Raw genomic sequence first — 25,620 nt, 5'->3', positions numbered from 1 at the left:
TTTGACAAAGGCCTTTACCTGTGGAAGCTGTCTGCTGCTCTGCAAAGGGGTCGCTCTGAAACGGGTCACCTACATCAGAGGAGAGAGGAACACTTAGCTCTATGGTAAAAATGGTCCTGGAGTATCAAACTGGGAGAGCAGGGAAGGCCGCTGGCTGAGGCGGTCTTCCGTAGCGAGGATGTTTAACAAGGAATGAAACATATTTTTGGCTGCTCAAAACGGGCCCACATCAGAGAAAATGTACAAGGCAGGGTTCACTCTTCTCCTTCCATGCCATGTGTCACTCATGTATCTCACGCTCACTCCCCCACAAATCCCCCTGGCTACAAGAACAGGGGGCTGGGCTGCCCCAGCCCTCAGCCACATGGTCTGCGCTGCAGCCCTGGTGAACTTGGCGCAGCTAAGCCCCAGGAGTTGCCTGGTTCGCCCTGGGACCTAAGGTGCTCCCCTCCAAATCAGAAACTGGAAGGGATCCCGTTGCCGCTCCCTGCCTTGGCATTTTTCTCAGAAATGTACAGATAGCCTTCCTGGAAATATTGTTTTGCTCTTAAAAAAGAAAAGGAAGAAACCCAGAAAATCTTGTTTCTAGAAATTCTTTGTTATTTTTTTTGACTCATATGTGGCCCTGGGTAAAGCCACCAGTCAAGACTGTACGTTATGTGGCGACCTTTCTCATTCAGTAGGTCCCCTCTTAACTATACTGCATCTGATCTCACCGACCCTGCCTTTGAGCAGGTGAGGGAGAGTGTGCCACCCACTGGTGCACAGGCCTGAAGTGTGGAGGGAGGGCCTAGGGCCAGCAGCCAGAGCTCCCCAGCCACACCCCAGCGCCTCAGCTCTTTGGTCAGCTGGGGGAGGGGCAAACTCAAAGGGCCCATGAGGCTCAGAGAGCCCCTTTTTCCTCCTCCATTTCAGAGGGTGATACCTCCCAACTGTTCTAGCCTGTGAACAAGCCTAAATGGCACAAACTCAACAGCCTGTCAGTGAGGGAGTGGGAGCCAAGTGAGGTACCTTTGAAGGGATCAGCTCCTTTAAATGGGTCGGATTTGAAGGGGTCTTCTGCCTGGAAAGGATCCGGATTCAATTCTTGGGCGTTGTTGCTAAATAACAAGGCTTTATTTCTGAAAGGATCATCCTAAAATTTTGTGAAGAGACAGGACAGGGATTTTATTATTTGAGATTTAAAGTGAAATACAGAACTCCATACCTAACTCACAATTTTTCTTTAAGTGCTATGACCCTAAAGAGAATTCCTCAAAAAAAAAATCACTGAAGGACTTTAGTTAATAACATTGTGTTGACAGTGATTTATTCATTGTGACAGAGGTGCCACATAAGGTGTTAATAGGGGAAGCTGAGTGTGGGGTATATGGGAACTCTCTGTATCACCTTGGCAATTATTCCGTAAGTCTAACACTCTTCTAAAATAAGTTTATTTAAAAATCATTAAGTGGAACTCAAGCATCCACTGATGGATGAATGAATAAACAAAATGTGGTATATGCATGCAATGGAATATTATTCACCACTAAAAGGAAAAAAATTCTGACACCTACTACAACATGAATGAACCTTGAGTTTATCACGCTGAATGAAATAAACCAGTCAGAAAAAGACATACATCATGTGATTCCACTTACATGAGGCCCCTACATTAGTCAGATACAAAGACAGGAAGAAGATGGTTGGTGCCAGGGGCTGGGGAGGGGAGGACGGGGAGTGAGTGACGGGGACAGGGTGTCAGTGTGGGAAGATGCGGAAGCTCTGGAGACGGACGGTGGTGATGGCTGCACAACAGTGTGGATGTGTTGAATGCCCTAAACTGTGCACTTAAAAAGGGTTAAATGGTACATTTTGTTATGTGCATTTTACAATTAGAATTTTTTTTAAAAAAACCACTGAGACAGAAAAAAGTCATATTTTTGGAAATCTCAAAAAGAAAGCCACCCAACTGCAGCATGGGACTGTTCAAAGGTGTGACCTCCCTCAGCCATTTTGACCTCAGAAAGTGTGCAGGCATTTTAAAACATGCTATTTCCACACCAAGAAACATGCTGGCTATTTGCATGCTGGGAGGAAGTGAGTGCTTATGCAGTTAGAACTACTAGAGCATATACACCACTTTGCATTTTTTTAAAGTGCTTATTTCTAGAAACAACAAGCATATTTAAATCAGAAGAAAAAACTTGCTTTTGAAGAGTACATGTTTATAGTGGAAATGGCCTGAAAAGAGGGGTGTTCACAATGTACAGGGGAATAATGCACTTGGTTTAGAAATACTGAGTGTATTTTGGCTAATAAAGCCACATTCTCAGTGAAAACACGAAGGTTTCACTGTGATATTAAAAAGCACAATGTCTTCCTTGACTCTGGTGAATGCGTGGGCATCCACGGAGCTGGCACATGAATCCATTATTCCAACCAACCAAAACCAAATAAAGGAGCTGGAGCTTGGGTCAAAATACACACAGCGGTTACAGGGAAATGACATCAAAGCTGCCAAAGAAAGATTCCTGACAAGGCTTCCCACCATGTGGGACAGTCCACCTGTGGTGGAGGGTGGGGTGGCGAAGGGGCAGGCGATGGGTCTCAGAGGCACCAGACTAACAGGAGAGGAAGTTGTGGGCTTTGGAAAAACAAACCAACACCCCTGGCCTCTGAAGAATATGAAGCAATTTTTCTTACCTGGGAAAGATTATCTGGAGCCTCCTGCCAGGAGTGGGGAAACCTTCCCAAGGTGGGGAAGCCGTGCCAGGTTCTTAGATAAGTACAGAGGTCTGCAAGCACCGCATCTGGTGGCAGAGCCTGGTTCTGGGAGGACACTGTGATGCCAGTGACCACAAGACGGGTGTCCAGTGAGCACCCAGTGTGGCTCTCAGACACAGAAAATATGATGGAGTCTCAATCTAAGGAAGCCAGGTGCCCAGGAGCCAAATAAGCCTCTTGAACTGCACCGTGGGGCAAAGCACCTGCTCCAGAAGGATCAAGAAGAACGACAACATGGAGGAAGTAGGGAGTTGAGAGCGACAGCTTAGCCTCAGAACAGAAGCATCTATTTTTAACTGTCACTGATTTACAAGTTGGTTGGGTTTCTTTGTTTTGGTTTGTTTTTTTAAAATGTTCCCCCTCATCACTTGGAAGACTGCCAAACAGCAGTGGACAATGGCAGAGAAAAGACTGATTCTAGGGGCTCGGGCTGCGAGCACCCTGAACTGAAAGTTGGGTCTGCACTCCGTGTCTTGGGAGCGATGACTTCCCTGAGGCAGCCATTGCTCTCTCCCCTTCAAAGGAGAAGCCTCAGAAGACCCCAGCAGGATTCATGCCGCTTAGGGTAACCACCAGGGGTTTGGAGTCCATTCCACAGATTCACAGTAAAAAACTAGACTTCTCCTAGTACAGAGATGTTATGACCTCCCGCAACCACAGGAACCGAGCCATCTGCCAACTTGGGAGATGTGAGTGTAGCAGAACAGCACAGGGTGAGTGATACATCCCTTGGTAGAAGTAAAATACCTTCAGCTATAAATTCAGTGACCAGTCTCAAGTTCTGTACTTTGTAGGAAATAGACATGACAACTGTGAACGGGCATAGGAGGGGTTTCTGTGACACTCCTTCTCTTTACATGGGGCTGGGCAGCGGATGCTGTAGCGAATGAGCTCTCTGAAAAAAGTCCTGATGGGCAGCGTCTGCCAATTCCTGTGGTGTAAATACTCACCCTGTGGCCAATTTCAAGTTACCAAAAGTTGAACAACCAGCTTACAAAGTTCCTACCTATAATCAGTTCTAAAATGTCAGCAACACTGGATCCCGTGTGCTGCTGGGACTGGATATGACAGACAACCAGTCTTTTGGGATGGATTCTCGGCAAGGCTGAAATCTGGGATGATGTATAACCTACTCTCTACTAGACAGATTAGTTGGGTATTGGCATCAAGGGCAAGAGGCCAGTATACTTACCATCTGATGAAAGAAAAGAAATAATTATGGCTCTAAGAATCCTGTGTCTCTTGGACAAAGTAACATGGTGTGAACTTAACACTAAATTTAGTAATTTTAGTAGAAGTGCCCAGGCTTAGAAAGTCCTTGGTGCAGCTCCGTGGTTACACTCATCTCAGGACTCAATCCCCCCCCTTCACCTCCACTGAAGTAAACGAAGAGCCTCTCTCCTCTGGAGCAGTCTTGAAATGTTTCGGAGTAAATAAAAAGCCCTCTTCGAAGTGTTTATTAAGAAATGGAAACAAACAAAAATATGCTTTAAAAACTGTATTTGTACAAGATAAATAGAGTTTTTCTTTCAGACACCAGTTGCAAGTTTCTATGTAACATATCTGACCCAGATGAACTGACTGCCATGTAAACATGGCTCCGCTTAGCAGGACGAAAATAAAGGAAGATTAAAAAATCTAGGGGGGGGGGGAATCAGAGGTCCCTTGCAAAAACTGCCACTTCACTGCCAACTTTTATCCAAGGAAACTGATTTTATCAAAACCTGCCAGAGGGTTTAAGAGCAAGGTGTTCCCTGAACTAGGACAGAACCAGACAAGCTCAAAGCCTCAAGGGGACCAGTGACAAGGGGGTAAGTTAGAGCAGGGCTGTGAAAGAGGGAGCCAGACACCACCGGAAATTCCGCCTCAGGCAGTTCATGAAGAAGGGATGTCCGAGTCTATGGGAAAGCTGATGTGGGCCCCAGGGCGAAGGGGGAAGTGCCACCCATTTACAATCCACACGAATGAGGAATCTGAATGGCTGAGGGAGGAGCCATGGCAGGAGACAGATGAGAACACCACCAGCACATTCTAAGCAATGTGGGGAAGGAGGCTAAGCATCCCCCCAAATTCTTGGAAATGAGTACTTGCCTACTGAGAAAAGAAACATGTCAAGGAATGAACATAAAAAGCAAGCCCTGAGAGACAGAAAGGCTATACTATGACCAGAAGGAAAGGCATCCAGGAAGCAAACAGGGCCGGGAGCGGAAGGCGGGCTCAGAGGGGAGCCCAGGAAGAGAGAGGTGCAGCATGTAGGGTGAGCTGCTTGAGGGATTTGGGAGCAAAGCACACCAAATCTGTCAAGACCAACCGTATCCCACCGGCACCCTCAAGAGCACAGAGATGCTTTCCTCAGTCAGACTACATTGGAAATGACACACACCTCAGGGCTACAAAGACAGACTCTGGGAACAGGGAGATGTGACAACCTGAAGAAAAAGTAACACCTGCTGGATGCCAGCAGCCTGAGAGCCCACAGCAACCTAAGAGGTCAACAGCTCCTCAGGCCTTGATCAGGGGCCCCCAGGGTCATGAGGTTTGGACTCAAGTGCCGAGGTTTCAAACGTAACCAAAATTTCTGGACAAAGGCCAATTCCCAGGTGAGACAGTCATGTCCCAGGAGGGCTGTCATTTTCTTGATCTTTATCAATACATTTAATTTTCAAGGTGCTCCTTGGGGAAACAAGCACACACAGATTCCCTCGGCCCCTCCACCAGTAGGATGTGGGTTTCACAGTTGGAAGACTGGTCCAAGTTTGGTTAGGTTTGGGAAGCCTCCCACATTTGGGTGGTTGGCCCATGGAGACGGAAGTCTTTAAAAACTGGTTTTACAAAAGATTTGGGCCTATCCCAGGCTTTGTCCTGGATGGAGTAGGGCCACAAATGCTGGGCTATAGGGCTGGTGGGGACTCTCAAAGCAACAGTGAAAATGAAAAACACCCTGCACTTGGATAGAACGAGGCTGGCAAGTGCAGCACCAAGTAGGAGGGGCATCCTCGGAGCCCAGCATGGGACCTAATCCCAGGACTAGAATACGTTTATTCGACCTTTACCATGGTTCCAAAACCGCCCCTCTCTGTCAAGGAGACGCCCTCACTCAGGTCGGCTAAGTTGGTCAGGCTGGCGCCGTGGGCTCCATCAAGTGCCTCCTCATACTGCTCCAGGCTTCTGTGGGCTTCCTGCTGGCTTTCGTGCAGCTGGGCAAGTTTGCTTCTCGCCTGTACAACAAATACATCACTTGCATCAAACGGGGTTTAAGAAAAAAGTCTCAAGCAAGACATTTTTTTCTCCAACCACCCAACCCTGGGTGATGCACTTGGGTTACCCATCTACGGAGTAGGTGACCCATGTCATCATGTTTACAAGATGAGTCCCTTCTCAGGATGCCAGGAGGCCGCTCTGTATTCTGCAGCCCGAGAAAGGCACAAATTCAAACATTTGTTGATTTTGAACAAAATAAAACTGGACAAAACCCAGATTCACAGTATGTTCAGAGTGATATCTGACAGTCATTATCTTTTATGGGGTTTTAATTACCCCATTTGCTTTTCCTTGTCCTGGAGAAAGCACATCCTTGTCCTTGGCCCAAGAAAGGAGTACAATCTATGAGGGCAAACAGACCCCGGTGTGTGCTTTAAATGTCTTGTACACACAACATGAACTCACACTGGTGACCTGACCTCTCTGTTCCCTCCTCTGCAAAGCAGAACACTGGAAATGATGGATAAGACAGAGTCTAACAGTGTGGGCATTATTGTCATCATCATCATCATCATCATTACTATTAACGACATATGCTTAAGTCTTGGCTCCTATCTGGATTATACAAATTCTAAAAAGATTTAAGAAGTCCTATAAACAACAAAACACAATTTGGATATTAAATCCCTGCCCCAGTACCTGTTTGTGATCAACTTTTGTATGTAAACTAGCAAAAAGAACAAAGAGCTCTATTCAAGAAAGGAAGCACTAATAGCTGTTTTGGTATTGCCAAGGGCACACATCACCCCTACTCTGCAGGTGGGGCACCCGAGGACCCGCAGGGAGTCCTAGGGCTGTCACAAAAAGGGGAGTAGGAAAAGAGCTCCCCTTCTGCTGGTATGCAGTGCGGCAGGTCACATGATCTTCACACCAGAGCAGGACAGGGAGGGGCTGCCCAGGCAGCTTGAAGAATTGGACGAGGGCCCTGCATTTGGCAAGGCTCATTACCATGTAGGGCCTCCTTGATCAAACAGTCTTGCACGGGGACAGAAAGGCTCTGACCCTCACCCTCTTGCTTGTGTGAGAACCAGGCTGGCGAGATAATTTCCTGAACCCAAGGCTCTCTACTGGTGAGCCGTTCATTTAACTCAATGCCCTTCACCCTGGCCCTGTCCACTCCCTGAAAATGAGGTGCGTGGGGAAGAGAAAAGACAGTGAGGCCAAAGTCAGCATGATGTGGGAACATGTGCTGGGAGGCCTTGGAGCTTAACCTCCACATCAGCAGGACGGTGTCCAAGAAGAATACCTCACTCAAGTGAGAAGTATAAGAGCAAAGGAACAAGAGGTCTCAGGACAGCTCCTTGGCCCATCAGTCCCACATCAACAGAAGAGCTCACACAGCTGCTGTCCTTGGCAGAACCCCCCGGGCCGGCCGGCCTCGGCTGGGCCCACTCCCGGGAGATACCTGGTTAATTTCATCTTGTGTGGACTTCAGGGACTTGATAATGGTTTCCAGTTGAACCTTCCCGGCCTGGATGCTCTGCTCCAGCTGGGTCTCTTCCTGCTGCAGCCGGTTCAGCTCTGATTTGGCCCGGTTCAGGTCATCCTCCTGGGACTTCAGGTCCGACTCCTGCGACTGGATCTGGGTCTTCAAGGAGGAAATCTGAAACAAGATGAATCATGGCTCCAAGGGAGAATTCTTAGTTCCTGGAATGCGCTAACCCAGGGAGGCCGGGTGCCTGACTTTCTCATGGGCCCTCTCTCCACACCCGAAACAAAGGCAGAAACAACAAGGCAGACACGCTCACCCCATGTGACAGAAAGTCACTGTGGGATCAAGACAAGGTCAAGCTGAAACATGCAGGGCAACCTGTCCATCCCTATGGGCTGAATGTCCCCATACAAGGCCTCACAGGGTTTTACAATCTACTGAGGCGACAGCCTCCCTGGTTTGTGACAGGCAGTGGGACAACAGAGGAAGGAGAGAGGCATGCTGGCCCCCTGTGCTGTCGGGTGCAGGCCAGGGTGGGTTGTGTGTTCAGGGTGGGGATCGAGGCTATACACTCTGACAACATGGTAAGTGGGATTGTGGTCAGGACCCAAATGCATGACACTTTCCCAAATGACAGGTCCAACCACTCTATTAAACCAGCAGGATTCTCCACATCATGTTTCAAGGTCATCATGAGCTCCAAGAGGTCCTCAGGAAGCTGCGGCCCCATGGTGGGCATGGGTGTGACTCACCATCTGGGTCTCATCCTGGCACTTCTGCCTGACGTCACTCAGCATGTCTCGAAGCTTGGCCTTCTGCTGGTCCATTTCATCCAGGCGGTCCTGGGCGTCCTGTTTCTGAGCTTCCAACTCTTGTAAACTGCTTGTTTCCCGGTCTAAGTCATTTTGTAACTCCTAGGAAAGGGTTGTGTGAATGTACTTGAGACTGGGGAAAGGGGGCCATGCTGATACAACAGGTTGCAGCCTGGGCTGCAGCCCCTGCACATCTGTGCTTAGGGCGACACCCTACATACACCCTCTGCTAATGTGTACATCTCAGCTGGCGACCTGGCTCGATCTTTCATTAAGTCCCTCTGCAAATATTTACCGATGGCCTAAGAGAGGCCAGGCGCCAGGAGAGAGGCTGGGTCTCTGGACAGAAGAGCTCTCCAGTGACCTGTGCCTGGGGGTGGTCGGGGGGAGGCATCACCTGAGCACAGATGAACTGAGATGAAAGGCATAAGAGACAGCATAGGTGCTGTTGGAGTGATAGGGGGCATGGGGAGACCAGACTGACGCTACATGGGTACAGAAGACCCCAGTGGCACCACTTAGAATGGACCTGAAGAACAAGCAGGCGACAGCCAGAAAAATCAGCAGGAATGTGATTGTGTTATCTCACATGTGCCCCATGTTCACCAGCCTCAAGTACATTCAAAGATCCACCAGAGAGGCCTGGTGGAAGGGGCCACAGGGGCTGGGGCGGGGGGGGTGCCCGCTCCAGCTGGAGGAAAGGGAAACAGGTTAAGGGCAGCAGAGGCTGCACTCGCTTCTGCAACAGGAAGTCCCTGCAGTTCATTTGGTGTGGAAGGAGACCTGCTGATTCTCCACTGCTAGAGCCCCTCCGAGTCAGTCGTATCTACAAAGATGGCCAGTGGAGGAAGCCTTGGCCCCAATGACTACACTCTTAGGAAAAAATCCTAGAGGTATATGGAGCATGTGAAATATCAACATCTGAAACAGCAAAATCACCAACAGCACAAATTCAACCAGGCAGGGCTGGTGATGACTCACGGGACCAGGGTAAGACCCACTCAAGGGACTAGGGACGGTGCACCTCAAGCTCCAAGTTACAATATGGAATGAACAAGGGTGCAACAAAGCACACGTGTGCTGCACCCTGGCATTCGTGCGAACAGGAAGGGGAGAACATGCATAGATATCTCTTCTTAAACATGAACAAGGAAAGCCTCTGAGCAGTGAATCAAATCTCTGGGGGCCAAGGGCAGGATGGGAGGCTCCTCATCTCTGGTTTTCAACCAGACAAATATAACATGGTGTGTCTTCTTTATCTGAAATAGGATGGCAAAAGAGAATGTAGCCTGAGGGGCAGACACGGAACCAGGACAGTGGAGAGGGGGTTCAGGTGGGGCCCAGGGAGAGATGATGGTTGCCTGGACAAGGTGGTAGCTGTGGAATCAAAGGCAAGTGTGAATTTGAGGGAACCTAGGAAGGTGAGGAAGCACAGCTAGTAAGGCTGATCCCCTGGGCTGGCCTGGGCTGTGGGTGCTGGCGCCTTTCCAGGACAAAACCTGCAGGATTTCCCTTCCCTGCTTTGAAGACAGGAACACCACGGCTCTTCCTTCTCTCACAAGCAAGCAGATTTCTAAGTTATTTTGGGAAGCTGGGTTCTCTGCTCACCAGTCTCCCTGCCCCCGACTTTCAAATCACAGAGCACACTTGAAGTCTGTTAAGTTTGGGAGATGACACAGAATGGCTGAAAGAGGGTTCGGGGTGGACAGTAGGAGGTGTGGTTTCACCACATCTGAAAGGAGGACAGAAGACAGGGGAGGGGACAACGAAGCTGAGAAGAGGGTCTGGCTCAGTGTAGCAGCCTGGGACAGCAGGAGGCCAACCGCCTGGGCCTGTCAGGGAGTCTGGGTCTTGTTCTGTAATGGATAAGGAGCCACTGAAGAGCACCAGAGACAAAGACCCACCAGCTTATGTTTAAGAGGGGCACTGGGGTCAGAGCTGGGGAGGCATCTGAGCAAAGGGAGGGCTGGAATGACCCCCACAGCCCACAAACTCAATGCAATCCCCACCAGGACCCCAGGCAGCTTCTGTGTGGAGACTGACAAGCAGATTCCAAAATTCATAAGGAATTTCAAGGGATCCAGACTAACCAACACAATCTTGAAAAAGAAGAACAAAGCTGACAAATTCATACTTTTTTATTTCAAAACTTACCAGAAAGCTACAGTCATCAGGACGGTGTGGCACAGGAGAGACATACCGATCAATGCAACAGACTGACAAGGGAAGTGCGGGACCCGCAAAGAAGGGTCTGGGCGGCACAGCATGAACCAGCCTGAGTCCCAACCACCCATTCTGCAGACTGCAGCTATGACAGAGGACACTTCCCACAGGGCTGGTGGCCACGCACCAAGTGCCATCAACCCCTTGTCCCATAAAGTCCTCCAGCCCCTTGTGGGTAAATGCAGGGAACAAGTAAGAGGGTTTCTCAGCACCCCATGAGCCTAAATGGGCTTTCCCTAGCATGGCTCAGGCCCCCGCCCTAGGAAGGGGCCCAGATCAAACCAGTCACTCACATGGCACACACTGGGACAGTCAGACACTGCTCTCAGCTCTGTGCAGAGTGGCCCGTGCTCAAATCCTTACTGCCACCCCAGCAAGAGATGAAGGCTGAGAAGCCATGCCACCCATCCCTGGTCACCCAGGCAAGATGTGGCGGGCTGGAGTCCTAACCTCCTGGCTGTGATCCTCTCCCCCCCAGCTCCAAGCTCAGAGAACTCAGGCCACCAAGCAGAGTCAGCCCCAGCTCAGCCTCACTCTCAGGGCCCCACAGCTGACCCCAGTCCTCTCCCAGTCGCGGTGCCTTCTCTATCCATTCACACCTGACACACTGCAGGAACCTATGTCTCTTCAAGAGTGTAGCTCCCAGGTATTGACCATTTTGCTCCTGGTACAGCCTTCCCTCTGCTCACTGACTAGATGGGTCAACTCCGAGTGAGTGCTAAGCATGTGTCAGACCCCATGCTCCAGCCTCACAACAAAAGACTAGAACACTCATTACCAATGTCACACAAGGCTGGGGGAGGTTCAGTACTATACCTGAAGTCACTCAGCTAGCTGAGTCACTAAACCAGCTAGCTGGTTTAAAGAGAGTTTGAGTCTCTGCCATCACCACCACCCACCAGGGAACACTCTGAGCAGGACTGCCCTGAAGACAGGTAAGAGGCCACTGTCCGAACCTCACAAACTCAGGCTGAGAGAAGCTAGACGCAAAAAGCCACATGTTGTATGATCCAATTTACATAAAATGTCCAGAACTGACAAATCCACAGAGACAGGAAGACCAGTGCCTTCTACAGGAGGGGAATGGGGAGTGACTGCTAATGGTGTGATGTATCTTTCTCGTGCAATAAACATGTCTGCGGATTAGAGATGATGGAAAGGCAACTTAATATGCTAAAAACCACTTATTATTGTATATTCCAATACAGTCAATTTTACACTATGTGAATTATGTGTCTCAAGAAAGAAAGCAAGCCCCTGCCTATGATTACAGAGAACTCAAGAAAATTTACTTGGAAGCCCCCAGAGCTCCAGTTTCCAGTTTCCAGTTTCGGCAAGGGCCACTCATCCCTCACCCCGTCCCGCCACCACTGAGCGGAGCTCCTGATGCTGCAGGTGACACGGGTCACCCTGACCGGAAGGGGCGCTGTGCTTACCTGCACCTCATTCGTTTTCTGTCTGATGGCCTCTTCTTTTTCCCTAATGTCTTGCTCCAGCGAGTATTTCTCCCTGCGTGTTTAAAGACAGTTCATGAAAACACAGTGTGAACAGGGCAACTGTCACCACAGTGTGGACCCTCTGCCCAACTTCTCAAGACCCGTCCGATGGAAACCTGCCCTGACTGAACCTCTTAGAGGGGGTGGATGTCCAGGAACGACCCCAGGGGCCATTTGCCCTATGCAATCCCCTCCCCTGAAAGCATGGGTCCCCAGACACCTGTGGGTGCAATGAGACATCACTCCTGCTGTGACCCTGAGAGCCCTTTAAAGCAAAGGATTTTCAAAGAAGGCATCAGAGTAGTGCCCATGGTGAGAAGGGCTTTAAAGACTAAGATTTCAAGGGGAAAGAAGCAGAATAAGTGAGTGCCTCGCCATACCCAGCAGGAAAGAAAAGATCATTAACTGGATTCGGCTTTCTCCCACCCTCCTCCCTCTCATTCCCCTCCCATCTCACTCTCTCCACCTCATCCCCTGTCCTCTGTCCTATTCTCTGCCTCTTTCTCTCCCTCAGACAACACCTTGACCTTGGCTCTGAGACCCTGACCAGGGAGCCCCATCAAGCCTGCTGGGACTTGTGGTCCACAGAACTGTGCACTAATAAATATGATATTTTAAGCTGTTACACTTGTGGCAATTAGTTATGTAACAAGAGAAAAGTAACACTCTCCAAATCTTACATTTGCTCGCTCACTCAGTAGTGAGCACCTACTGCTCAGACGCACCGAGTGCAGAAGTCACAGGTACAAACCATGAGCGGCCCCTACCCTCATAGAGCTCGAAGTCCAGTGAGGCAGACAGGTGACAAGTCACTGCACAAATGAATACAACCTAAGGACCACAAAGGGAAATCCAGCAGGGTAAGAAAAGGGAAGGATTCTTGGGAGGTGGCCTATGAACGGGAGACATAGTGGAAGAACATTCTAGACAACTAGATAGGAAGGCAAAGCTTGGCTGGGAAAGCCATGGTGAGAAGCTTAGAGATGCTAGTGACAGGGCGGGGGGGGGGGGGGCGGGTGTTCAAAGGGCTGGCAGCAAAGAGTAACAGCGAGGCTCTCTGGTCCCCAGGGCTGCCCCCGCTGACCCCTCCCAGGAGGCTGAGGCTGGCCACTGTGCACACACCAGGTGCGCCTGTCTCCTCAGCTGCACACAGCTCCCCAAGCCCTGGTGGCAGAAACCAGCTTTGCTCTCCTCCTATGAACTGAATGTTTGTGCCCCTCTCCCAAGTTCAGATGTTTAAACCCTAAGTGAGGATATTAGCGGGTGGGGCCTTTGTGAGCCAAATGGGTCATGAGGATGGACAAAGCCCTCATAAACAGGGTTAGTGCCTTGTGAAAAAGACCCCAGAGAACTCCCTCACCTCATTGCCATGTGAGGGCACAGCAAAAAGACAGCCATCTACGAACCAGGAGGTGGAGTCACCAGACAGGTGCTAGATCTACTGCAACCTTGATCTTGGGCTGCCAGTCTCTAGAACCTCAAGAAGTAAATGTCTGTTGTTTACGCCACCCCCGCTCACCTGTCTAGGGCAGTTTGCAGACCCAAACACACTGAGACACTCCCCTTGTGTCCAAAGAGGCTGACTCAGTGGCAGGAACATCACTGGCCAATACACCCTGCCGCCTCCACCAAAACCCAACACTTGCACAAGAAGGCTTTCTTTAGGACATTCTGCCGGAGGTGAAACAACTGTGACCACTTGAAAATTCATTTCCACAAGCCCGAGAACTACCTAACAATGTAGCTCTCTTTGTAGACCCAAGCCATTATGATGGGATCACACTGCAAAAGGAGCCTGTCTCAGCATGTGTTGCCACACCCCCACCGGCAACAGCTTGCTGAGTCCCTCTCAAAGCTGCCAACTGGGGGGCTGCTTCAGGCCCAGCCTGAAGACAGATGCTCTATACGCACCAGCCTCTCACCTTCACAGAGAAAACAATCCCGGCTCTTGGAAGCTGCACAGCTGCAGACGCTCCCCTGGCCAGATTCAGACATTGGTGCCCCTTCCAAGACCCCAACCTTTGCATTACAGGACCCCTACCCTCCTCTGCCTGCGGTCCTGATTAATAGCCTGCTGGGGTTCTAGGACACCGGCCTCCACCTCCACAGACCATCTCAGCCTTGCCAGGCTGCTTGTGTTGATCTCTGGTTTGGAAGACAGCCCCTGGAGTTGGCGAAAGAATGGGAGCAGTCCTCTGGACTGAGCGTGCAGTGGGGAGTCTGGCTTCTATAGGCAGCCCAGGCTGAGGCTTTATAACCCACATAGCTGGTCTTACCTGATACCTGACCTGCCTTTGTTTCTCATGGCTCTGCTGTGCTGAGGGCCCCCAGCTGTAAGTGGGATCCAGCCCACTCTGGCAAAGTACTACCATTTTCATTTTTGGGCAAAGTGCTCTCTTTCCCATGGAAAGCAAAGTGCCTCTGGCACTTCTGCTCATGCCCTGAAGTAAGGAGGGTGTGCCCTTTCGCAAAATAACTAAAAAGAAGATGCAGTTCTGAAGAGGACCACAGGGGCATACAAGAAGTGGGCATATTTCTTTATGCCAGATTCTGAGAGTACAAACACTCTGTCCAAAGAAAGCCCTTATTCACATGTGGGGAAACCAAGGCAGTGAGCACAGGGAAGGGAGCTGGAGACCTGGATGCGAGGTCCCTCTAAGAGTTTAGCAGTCAATCCTAAGCCATGAACTTGCCACCTGAGATTCAGCTGCTTTATGTGTCAGAGATAAGGCCTTCGGCGAAGGTGCAGGGAGGTGCTGGTGCTGCCTGGTGACCACCTGCCTGAGATGCCACAGCCCACACTGGCTCCAATCGAACACTTATCTATTCAAGCTGGTTAAGCCACTGCAGCAACTCAGGAAAATTTGTATCTCTTTGCTTTCGGTAAACAAACTAGTGATGGTCAACTTTCTAGGAGTCTCTGAAGCCTCTCTAATACTTCTGATAGCAACCAGGAGTAGGGTACGTGTGAGAATAGGAATCTGAGAAGAAGGAGCCACACTCACATACCTTTGAAGCTGGGCAATCTCTTGGCTGATATCATCCAGTTCCTTAACACCAGTGAACTCCCCCGATGCAAGAGAACTTGAGCTGTCCTGGAACCAAATTCAAGTATGGGATTATGTATTACCACACTGACCTCACCACACAGCACAGACTAATAGGTCTTAGAACAAAGAATAAAATCATCTATCCCACCCCCACACCCAGGGCACTTGGGAGCTATCTGGACATCTAGACACACCAGATGACCCTGGGGAAGGCTCACACATGCCGCCAGCGCCACCTGGTGGCGGGCTGTGGAAGAGAGTCAAACAAGACGGGGGCTGTGTCAGTGGCTACTCACCGGGATAGGGGTGCCTCTCTCTGAGGGTGGGATCATGTCTGGCGAGAGGACCTGAGGAGGGTCGATGCCTTTACTGACCTTCTGCTGAATGAAATACATAGCTAATGCGAACTGGTCTTTGCTTAACTTCCCCGTTTGCCTCGTATCGGCCAGGGCCCTGGGAGAAACGTGGGGATGGCTAATTACACATCACAGACTTCAGATTGGGGATTCACCCGGAGCAATCAGTGCGTCACAGAACCCATGCTTTTAAAATGTGGGCAACAACAACAAAAACAGACCATAGAGCAACACCTTTTCTACTAAACATCCCACTCTGGGGATCAGTCCTGGCCTCCCACACAAGGCAACACATAAGCGCCATGACACGCTCAGGAACCAGGAGCGGGCCACTATGGGAAGGGACGCCTCGCGTGGTAAGAATGCAGGCTCCACATCTTCCAGAAATGTCTTCCCTCACCCAGTCACTACCCACTCAACAAACAGCCTCTTTTCCTACCGTATGGTCACTGCAGAAAGGAGACCATTTTCTAATGTACAGCAAGGAGAGCTAGAAATGTTGAACGTAGTCAGGTCCAAACACTGAACTAGGCCACAGGGAGCAGGGAGACCTGCTGAAAGTCACTAATCAAGGCTGGTTTTATTTATATATATATATATATATTTTTAAATTTTTTAAATACATTTTGATTATGTCATTACAGTTGTCCTATTCCCCCTTCATTCCCCTCCACCCTGCACACCCCTCCCCCACCATTCCCCCCCTTTAGTTTATGCCCATGTATCACAAGTTCTTTAGATTCTATATTTCCCATATTATTCTTGTCCTCCCCCTATCTATTTTCTACCTACCATCTATGCTACTTATTCTCTGTACCTTCTCCCCCATTCTCCTTCTCCCACTCCCCTGTTGCTAACCCTTCATGTGATCTCCATTTCTATGGTTCACTCCTGATCTAGCTGTCCTCTTTGCTTTTGTTTTAGGTATGGTTGCTAATATCGGTGAGTTTGCTGTCCTTTCACTATTCATACTTTTTATCTTCTTCTTCTTAGATAAGTCCCTTTAGCATTTCATATAATAAGGGCTTGGTGATGATGAACTCCTTGAATTTGACCTTATCTGAAAAGCACTTTATTTGCCCTTCCATTCTAAATGAAAGCTTTGCTGGATAGAGCAATCTTGGATTTAGGTCTTCGGATTTCATGACCTGGAATACTTCTTTCCAGCCCCTTCTGGCCTGTAAGTTCTCTTGAGAACTCAGCTGACAGTCTGATAAGAACTCCTTTGTAGGAGACTGTCCCTTTATCTCTTGCTGCTTCTATGATTCTCTCCTTTATTTTAATCTTGGCTAATGTAATGATGATGTGCCTTGGTGTGTTCCTTCTTGGGTCCAACTTCTGTGGGACTCTCTGAGCTTCCTGGATTTCCTGGAAGTCTATTGCCTTTGCCAAATTGGGGAAGTTCTCCTTTATTATTTGTTCAAATAAGGTTTCCACTCGTGGCTGTTCCTCTTCCCCTTCTGGTATCCCTATAATTCAGATGTTGGAACGTTGATAGATGTCCTGGAGGGAAGTTCCTCAGCCTCTCCTCATTTTTTTGAATTCTCGTTTCTTCATTCTTTTCTGTTTGGTCATTTTTCTCTTCCTTCTGGTGCACTCCCTTGATTTGAGTCCCAGTTTTCTTTCCATCACTCTTGCTTTCCTGTGCATTTCCCTTCATTTCAATTAGTTTAGCCCTCATTTGTTCCTCTAATTTGTGACTAAAATCAACCAGTTCTGTGAGCATCCTGATCACCAGTGTTTTGAACTGTGCATCTGAAAGGTTAGCTATCTCTTGGTCGCTTAGATTTACTGGCTCTGGGGCTTTGAGCTGTTCTTGAGCCATAATGTTTTGGTCTGTTTGCGCCTGTTACTACGTATGAGGAGAGGAGCCTTAGGTGTTCACCAGGGTGGAGCAACCCAGGTCTCTGGGTTGTGATGCTGTATATGGGGGCAGGGTCAGAGAGGGGCAATGGCATTTGTTCTGCTCTCTGATTTCTGTCCCCTCTGCCGCTTCCCACTAGCAAACTGGGCCCTTCTGGTGCTGGTTCCTAGGTGTATGGGCTTGTGCACCCTCTAGGACCCTGTGGGTCTCTCCGAAGAACTCTCTGTGAGCCTGGGAGCTTCTCCTGGCGCCTTGACCCCGAAAGTCTTCCCAATTGGTGCTTTCAGGCTCTAATTCCTGTGGCTGAGGAATTAGAGTGGTCTGTCTAAGTGGTCTGTCTCACTGCTCACTCCTTCGCTTGGTTTATCTGTGCGTGAATGTGTGACCGTGGTCAGCCAGCCGCCTTGCACCCTCACTGGGTCCGCCCAGTGAGGCATTGCCACCCCACGCCTGGGATCCGCCAGCCTCGGCCTATGCTCCTGCACTTCTGAGCTCCTGGGGCTGATCTTTCCTGCCCGACCCACTCCTCTGCTGACTCTGCCCCTCTTACTGGTCTGGATGAATGGTTCATTGTTGTCAGACTTCCGTATAGTTCAATTTTCTGTGTTTTGGCTGCACTTTTGTTACTAAAACATTGTTGTCTTTAAACTTGGTTGTGCAAGGAGGTAGTATTTCCACCTATGCCTCCATCTTGGCTGGAAGTCTCAAGGCTGGTTTTAAAGTCTTCATTCTTGTCACAGTTCGAGGGCACCATTTCACAATGCAACTACTCTTCGGCCTGACCAAGAGGGCCAGTCCTGCTGCATGCCCAGACCACAGCAGCTCCGGCTCGGCTTCCTCTCTCTGGTACCTCCCCTGCCTGCCATCCCTCAAGGATCGAGGGCTCCAAGGACACGTGCAGGTGCTCAGTCAGGGTCCATGCTGGTCCTGACAGGTGCTGCGGGGCATTGTTCGGGGAAAGGCCTACTTGTTTCCCCCGCAATCTGTCTTGTCCTACTGTGTCGTTTTTAGTTGTGTCCCCTTCCCTGGGCCACCTGCACACTACTGTCCTTTCTTTCACTTTCCTAGCCGTAACTCTAGAGCTCACACATTGTCTTTTCCCACTACTCACTGTATGAAATCCTCTGCATTCCTTCTTTAATACAAGAGTATTTGTGACTTCATTGCATCATTTACATGTTGTTACACCACTTTCAGGTTGGGGGATAAATTTATTCTCTTGCACTGTCCTTTTTAGTAATGATCAGGGCATGCTACCTCTGAATATCCTCGTGTATATCCAGTCAGCTACTCCTGCAGCTGAAGGAGCTGCAGCTGGCCCTCCCCAGATGTTTTGTGACTGACTTGAGATAGCATGTGTTCCTTAGGATGGCAAGGCCCACTTCCTGGGGCAGGACCGTCACTTTACAACATGGAATTACTGTTCCACTTAGTGGGTTCACCTCTCCTTGTCACTCCCAAGTAAAGCTGCCTAAGGCCCTGGGCTCTGAAGACAAAGCCAGAAGTGACTCACCACTGGCCCGCTGCAAAGGGAGCTTCCCTCCCACCCCCAGTGGTATGAATACCACTCAGCCTGGCCCCAGAGGAAAGCTGGGGTGAGGAGTACTCCTCAGTCCAGCCCTGAGGTACAGACTGACAGCCTGCACCGGTCACTAACCTGCATAGGGCATAGCCTTGCTGGCACTTTTGGGGTCCTTACTGCACATTCCCCCAGAGGTGACAGGGCCAAGCACCTCCACCCCAACGGGCTGTGACAAAGACTGGACCTCCTGCTAGAACCAGCATAAAGACCAGGAAGAACTGGTCGCAGCTGTTTAAGCAGGTTATCCCAGAGCTCTCCAGGGGGATGAGAGGAGACCCTCATGCTTGAGGAAAGTGAAATAGAGGGTACGGGCCTTTACACCTGAACCTCGCTCAGCCCCCATCAGACCGGCAAGAATAAAGTAAGGGACAGACACAGAGGCCTGTGCAGGGCTGAGGAGGCACCCTGACCACCCAGGCCCCTGACTGCCATGTCCTCCTGTCCCGCTCAACCCTATGGTCCTTCACACAGCATAGCCTCATTCCCATGGAGCCCCTTTGAGCCACTCACAGCCATCACCCCCTCTGAGAGACCCAAATAGCAAAGAGCAGATGTTCATCTACCTGTCCTTACCATATGTGTGCTAGAAGGTTCTGGTTGAGGCCAGAGTGCATAAAGATCTCCTTCACTTCCTGGCCACTCACATAGCCATCGAGGTCCAGGTCGGTCTTCAGGAATATCTCATCAAAGCGCATCTTGTCTGCCACTGGCACCACCCAGTTCACTGCTGGCTGAAATGGTTTTTTAAAAATGGTTAATATTCAAGCTTTTCATCACCTACAAATATGCACTATTAAACTGCTTTCACAGCTCTAGCCAGGTAGCTCAGTTGGTTAGAGCACTGTCCCAGTATGTAAAGGTTGCTGGTTCAATCCCCAGTCAGGACACATCCGAGAAGCAAGTAATGAATGCATAAATAAGTGGGACAACAAATCGATGTTTCCCTTTCTCTTGTTCTACCTTCCTTTCTTAAAAATAAATAAATAAATAAATAAAGTGCTTTCACATGCATTTTAGCAGAAAAACCTCCTGAGGGCTCCATGAACCTAGTGGGCAGACAGGATCTCTATTCTACAAGAGGGGGAACTGAGGCTGAGAGAGGTTAATGTCAACTCAGTCAATCCCGCCCAGGGGCCAGCCTGCACCTTTTTGCACTCCATCACAGGACGCCACTCTCCTTGCGCTGAGCGGGAGGTGAAGACCCATCGGTTGCATCCATCCGGTCCACCCACCAGCAGCCCTTCCATCCCTACTGCCAGGGATATGCTAGGGATCTTCCAGGAGAAGCTACGAGCGTGTCAGGCGCGACCCTGCTGACCACCCATTTGGGGAGGCCTGTCTTCTGAGAACCAGCCCAGCTCTCACGGCAGCCTTCCTGCTCTACAATCTTCTGTCTGCAGACACTCTATGCAGCCACCAGGCACGTCTGGATGCCCAAGGTGCCAGGATTCTGTACCCCATCCTTTGCCCCTGCCCTGACTCTGTGTGACATGGTAGTCCCCTTGTGAGGTGTCAGCGTGTGCGCAGCACTGATGGGGACCTCTGATGAGCATGCCCAGCACTCTCAAGGACAGACGCTGCTCTGGCAGATGGACACAAGGCGACCTTGGTGTATGTGGAGCTTGGCCTCTCACACCGCCTGTTCAAGTTTACTTAAGAAGGGCAAGTGCCACCAAGAGTCTACTAGGGCCTGAGACCTCCTGATTCTGGGGCTTCAAGGCACTTTGAATGCTTGGAGATGGGTCCCTAGGATTGCTAATTCTGGATATGTCACCTCTGAACTCGGGCACTCTCATGGCACCAAGTTCCACAGCACCTCTGCCCCCTTTTCTAGAGAAGTCCTTATCCGTTTTCCATAAACAAGTCTCCCTTGTTATCCAAATCTAGCAGGATCCTGATGTGAGCACCAGGTATCCCAGAGGTCGGGTTGGGAAGCCAGGGCACTACATATATCACCCAGACTTTTCAATTTGGGCTTTAGGATATGGAGCACAATAACTCAATATACAAGGGAAGAATCAGAACATTTATCAGAATGTATGGACCAAAGGCAAAAAAAAAAAAGACTGCAGGCAGTGAGACAGACCTGCATTTTATTTGTCACATTAGGTGACCTTTGCAAGCTGCTTCCCATCTGGTATGGAACAGGGTCAGGTGAGATGCACATATAGAGGCTCTAACAAAAAAGACACTTGCAAGTGTTTTGTTTTGTTTTTTTTTAATTTTAATTTTTCTTTAGAGGGGAAGGGAAGGAGAGAGGGAGAGCAATATCAATGTATGGTTGCCTCTCATGCGTCCCCTGCTGGGAACTGGCTTGAAACCCAGACATGTGCCCTGACTGGGAATTGAACTGCGATACTCTGGTTCGCAGGCCCGTGCTCAATCCACTGAGCTACACCAGCCAGGGCCCGACACTTGCAAGTGTTTTAAGTCAAGTGGCTGGAGCTGGCTAAACCTCAGATACTGCAAAACCCAAGGAAGAAGGGAGAGCAGGTCAGACAGGCTGAGCTGAAGGGGAGAGTGGTCTCTGCCTGGGACCAGAGTCCTCATGTTTGCTGTACACACAGCATGACCTCGCTGCCTGATTACTGGGATATCCAGGTTTGTCAACAGCAAAATCCTGCTGCCTACAAACCCACAGAGGACAGACTTCCCCTAGAGCTGGGTTTAAGGTCAGCTCATTAGCCACAGGCCCCCAGTGAATGGTAACAGACCCTGGTGGCTAGAAGAGGCTCCCTACAACACCTGGCCAGGAAGGCAGGCTCAGCTGGCCCTTGGGAGAGCCACAGACAGGGCATTGCTGACTTGGAGACAAGAGAAGTGGGGGAGAAAAGAGTATGGTGACTATGGGTCCCCAGAAATGCCCATTCTCTTGTCTGTGATTCTGCCAGTTGACCCTATTCCTAAAAGGGACACGCCCGTCCCTGACCCTAACGGCAGCCACTGGTAAAATCGGTATGGTTGGCAGCAGGGTGGGTCGGTGGGTGGGGGGCTGGGGGGGTGCATGCTCCTGGGATCTAGGGAGAGCCACCAGATCCCCAAGGAGGAAGTTATCAGGTTGGCTGACCTGTGTCCATCAGCAACTTCAATCCCACTTGTTTCCTTGTCACAATACATAACCACTAACCTGGCCTACAGCACTTAATAAGAACTCTCAGCAAGAACCCTGCAAACTCAAGGAGGTGCTAGGTTATCTTGGAAAACAAAAGCCTGTACAGGTCTAAGTGACCAGCCTCACCCCCGCCCCTCTGTTCCCATCCTTCTGTCCCCTTGCTCACCCTGCCCTGGCCTTCTTCCTGTTTCTAGAACCATGACGTGCTCCCACTTCAGAGCCCTGGCACAGACCAGTCCTCTGACGGCTTCTTGTCATGCAGATGTTAACCCACACATCACTCCATCAGCGGCGTCCACCTGGCCCCATCTGCAGGAGCATGCCCCACTACTTACCCACAAACTTCCAGGCCAGGCCCTGTCCTGATTTATCATGGCTGCCAGGCCTTTTTTTAGTTTACTGATTTACTTGTCATTTGCCTGTCTTCCAGTAAAAGCAGGGGCCTATCCCAGAGTCACTGTGGCACCCCTGCCCCAGGACCTCCGACACATGCCGGGCAGAGGTGGAGAGCTGCTGAAGACACCTGGCTGGACCGTGCGGACACTGGGCTTCTCAGAAGACAGCCATGTAAAGCTCACCAACCAGAGGTTAACAGCTGTGGGCCACGCCCTCCACCTGGCCAGAGCACTTCTGGGAGCTGTGTTAGCCTTGTGTCCAGGCTGCCTAACACGTCTGATCTCCTTTTTTCGCTGTCTACTGATGCCCTTCTCATTTGCATCACATTCCAAAGTTGCACAGTGGTGCTGGCTGGCCTTCTTGTCACTCATTGCTTTGCTTTTGAAGCCACAAATAAGGCAGAAAGCAAAATATGATTACAGATGTAACTTGTTCACGTTCTTGCATGTTTTAGACAATCGCAAAGGAATGCTTTTATAAAGATGTTGCACTTGCCAGAATGAAAGTCTTTTTTATATGAGATAAAAGTCTTTTTTATATGAGTCTTTTACCACGAGTGTGGAGAGTCTGAACCCCCATGTGTCTTCTCATGAAACCTCTCACTCACCTAATCATTCAACATACATTCACTGAGTATCAAAATACCAGAGACTGTCCTTGATGGTGAGGTTATAAGAAAGATCTAACTCTGCTCTCATAAAGCTTCAAGGTGTGTGTGTAAACAGACCATACATAATTCACTATAGAATAGGCCAGGTGTGGGAATCTAGAAGAATGTGGGGAAGAGGGAGGCAAACGACTGAGTGGACAGGACCTGGAGATTGCTAGGTAACAGTGCGGTCACGCCAGGCTCCTAGATGAAGTGCCCCCATGAGTGGAAGGCTCACTAAGCAAGGTGACACAGTCTGGGGGACACCCCTCCCAGCAGAGGCACTGCCTGAAGCAGGAAGGGCAGAGACGTGAGCTGAGGACCTGCCCCAAGGTGGGCACGTGCTCAGTGTGTGTGAGGAAGGGTGGTATTCATATGCAACTGAGACGACAGTTAACTCTAAGTCTCTGCTGCTGTGGACTGAATGTTTGTGTCCCCCCAAATTCCTATGTTGAAATTCAAACCATTAACGTGATGGTGTTAGAAGGTGGGGACCTCGTGAATGCAATCAGTGTCCTTATAAAGGGACCCCAGAGAGCTCCCTCACCCCTTCCACCATGTGAGGACACAGTGAGTGGATGGCTGCCTATGAACCAGAAAGCCCTCACTGGCTGCCCAAGTTGCCCATGGCTTGATCTAGAACTTCCATCCTCCACAACGATGAAATATAAACAAGGACCTCTGTTGTTTACAAACCACCTGGTCGACAGTATTCTGTTACAGCAGCCCAAATGGACTAAAATAGCTGTCACAAATATTTTTAATTTAATCATAAGTGTTGCCTTTCTGGGGTCACAGAGTACTTGCTCCCCCAAAACATCTTGCTGGAGCTCCACACACGTGAGCAGCTGTGCTAAGAAGGGGGCGCAGACCCAGAGGGCCCCCGTACCTGTGTCTGCTTGACGCCGTGCTTGGGAGACAAGCTTCCCGTGCTGTTCAGGCTGCTGACGCTGCCGTGGGAAGGCGTGGAGCGGAGGCTGTCTTTGGGGGGGGGGCTGGCGGGCAGGACGGGCACAGCGCCTGGGAACACTGTCTTCTTCCTCTTGGAGGGTGGGACGAGGGGTGGGGGCAAAACGGAGGGCACGGGTTCCTTCTCGAGGGCTCGGTACACCAAGTGCATGGCCTGTGAGTGCGAAAGAAGATCACACTCAGGTGGCTAGGCCGAGGGCGGAGAGAGGACAGCTCTGTTAGGGTTGCAGTCACCGGAGATGGTTCTTTTAGAGGTCGCTTCTAAGGTAAACACAGTAAAAAGTAACCTCTTCCAATAAGCTATACTTCCAAGGCAAAATGTTCCAAGACATTTGTTTAATCGTGTGAGACTGAATGAGTACATAAGGAAGTAGACTGATTTGCCAGGCTCCACACATGTCCCCTCACTACACAGGAGGGCCACCGGCTCCACAGCTAGTGACTTCCAAAGTACTGGAAATGCAAGTGTAAAGACACGCCAGGAGAGCTGTGTGTACTTCAAGACAGTCTGGAGACACGGAGAACTCCAGGAAAGGACAGGTGGCTCTACTGTTTGGGACAAGTAGTGAAAGGAAACTTTGTCTACAACAAGGATTAAAAGTTTAGTTCAGTTTTTAAAAATATATCTTATTAATTATGCCATTACAGTTGTTCTATTTCCCCTCCTTCATTAGTTTATGACCATGTGTCTCAAGTTCTTTAGATTCTATATTTCCCATACTATTCTTACCCTCCCCCCTATCTATTTTCTATCTACGGTCTGTTACTTATTTTCTGTACCTTCTCCCCCCTTCTCCTTCTCCCACTCCCCTGTTGCTAACCCTCCATGTGATCTTCATTTCTATGGTTCACTCCTGATCTAGCTGTCCTCTTAGTTTGTTTTTGTTTTAGGTGTGGTTGTTAATAACTGTGAGTTTGCTGTCCTTTCACTATTCATACTTTTTATCTTCTTTTTCTTAGATAAGTCCCTTTAGCATTTCATATAATAAGGGCTTGGTGATGAACTTCTTGAACTTGATCTTATCTGAGAAGCACTTTATCTGTCCTTCCATTCTAAATGAAAGCTTTGCTGGATGGATCAATCCTGGATGTAGGTCCTTGCCTTTCATGACTTGGAATACTTCTTTCCAGCCCCTTCTTGCCTGTAAGGTCTCTTTTGAGAAATCAGCTGACAGTCTGATAAGAACTCCTTTGTAGGTGACTGTCCCCTTATCTCTTGCTGCTTCTATGATTCTCTCCTTCATTTTAATCTTGGCTAATGTAATGATGATGTGCCTTGGTGTGTTCCTTCTTGGGTCCAACTTCTGTGGGACTCTCTGAGCTTCCTGGATTTCCTGGAAGTCTATTGCCTTTGCCAGATTGGGGAAGTTCTCCTTTATTATTTGTTCAAATAAGGTTTCCACTCGTGGCTGTTCCTCTTCCCCTTCTGGTATCCCTATAATTCAGATGTTGGAACGTTGATAGATGTCCTGGAGGGAAGTTCCTAAGCCTCTCCTCATTTTTTTGAATTCTTGTTTCTTCATTCTTTTCTGTTTGGTCATTTTTCTCTTCCTTCTGGTCCACTCCCTTGATTTGAGTCCCAGTTTTCTTTCCATCACTCTTGCTTTCCTGTGCATTTCCCTTCATTTCAATTAGTTTAGCCCTCATTTGTT

The 25,620-nt window shown here is 49.5% G+C and overlaps 1 protein-coding gene across 11 annotated transcripts in view; it reads right to left on the bottom strand.

Moving 5' to 3' along the window:
- The window catches only part of EPS15L1 (epidermal growth factor receptor pathway substrate 15 like 1), a 97,031-nt gene that overhangs the window by 31,105 nt on the left and 40,306 nt on the right, over nt 1-25,620 (bottom strand). For all 11 annotated transcript variants that reach the window (XM_053668078.1, XM_037141932.2, XM_053668080.1 and 8 more), the window contains 10 exons: nt 23,889-24,122; nt 19,416-19,573; nt 15,337-15,493; nt 15,000-15,085; nt 11,931-12,003; nt 8,212-8,373; nt 7,433-7,630; nt 5,820-5,984; nt 1,012-1,135; nt 19-69 (listed from right to left, as the gene is read on the bottom strand). In XM_053668078.1, coding sequence (XP_053524053.1) covers nt 19-69; nt 1,012-1,135; nt 5,820-5,984; nt 7,433-7,630; nt 8,212-8,373; nt 11,931-12,003; nt 15,000-15,085; nt 15,337-15,493; nt 19,416-19,573; nt 23,889-24,122 — 1,408 coding nt within the window. The remainder of the gene's footprint in view (nt 1-18; nt 70-1,011; nt 1,136-5,819; nt 5,985-7,432; nt 7,631-8,211; nt 8,374-11,930; nt 12,004-14,999; nt 15,086-15,336; nt 15,494-19,415; nt 19,574-23,888; nt 24,123-25,620) is intronic.

Source organism: Artibeus jamaicensis, unplaced genomic scaffold (assembly GCF_021234435.1).
Source record: "Artibeus jamaicensis isolate MK-2021 breed Jamaican fruit bat unplaced genomic scaffold, CSHL_Jam_final contig_477, whole genome shotgun sequence".
Classification (NCBI taxonomy): Eukaryota; Metazoa; Chordata; class Mammalia; order Chiroptera; family Phyllostomidae; genus Artibeus; species Artibeus jamaicensis.
This window is presented reverse-complemented; position numbering and strand designations above follow the sequence as displayed.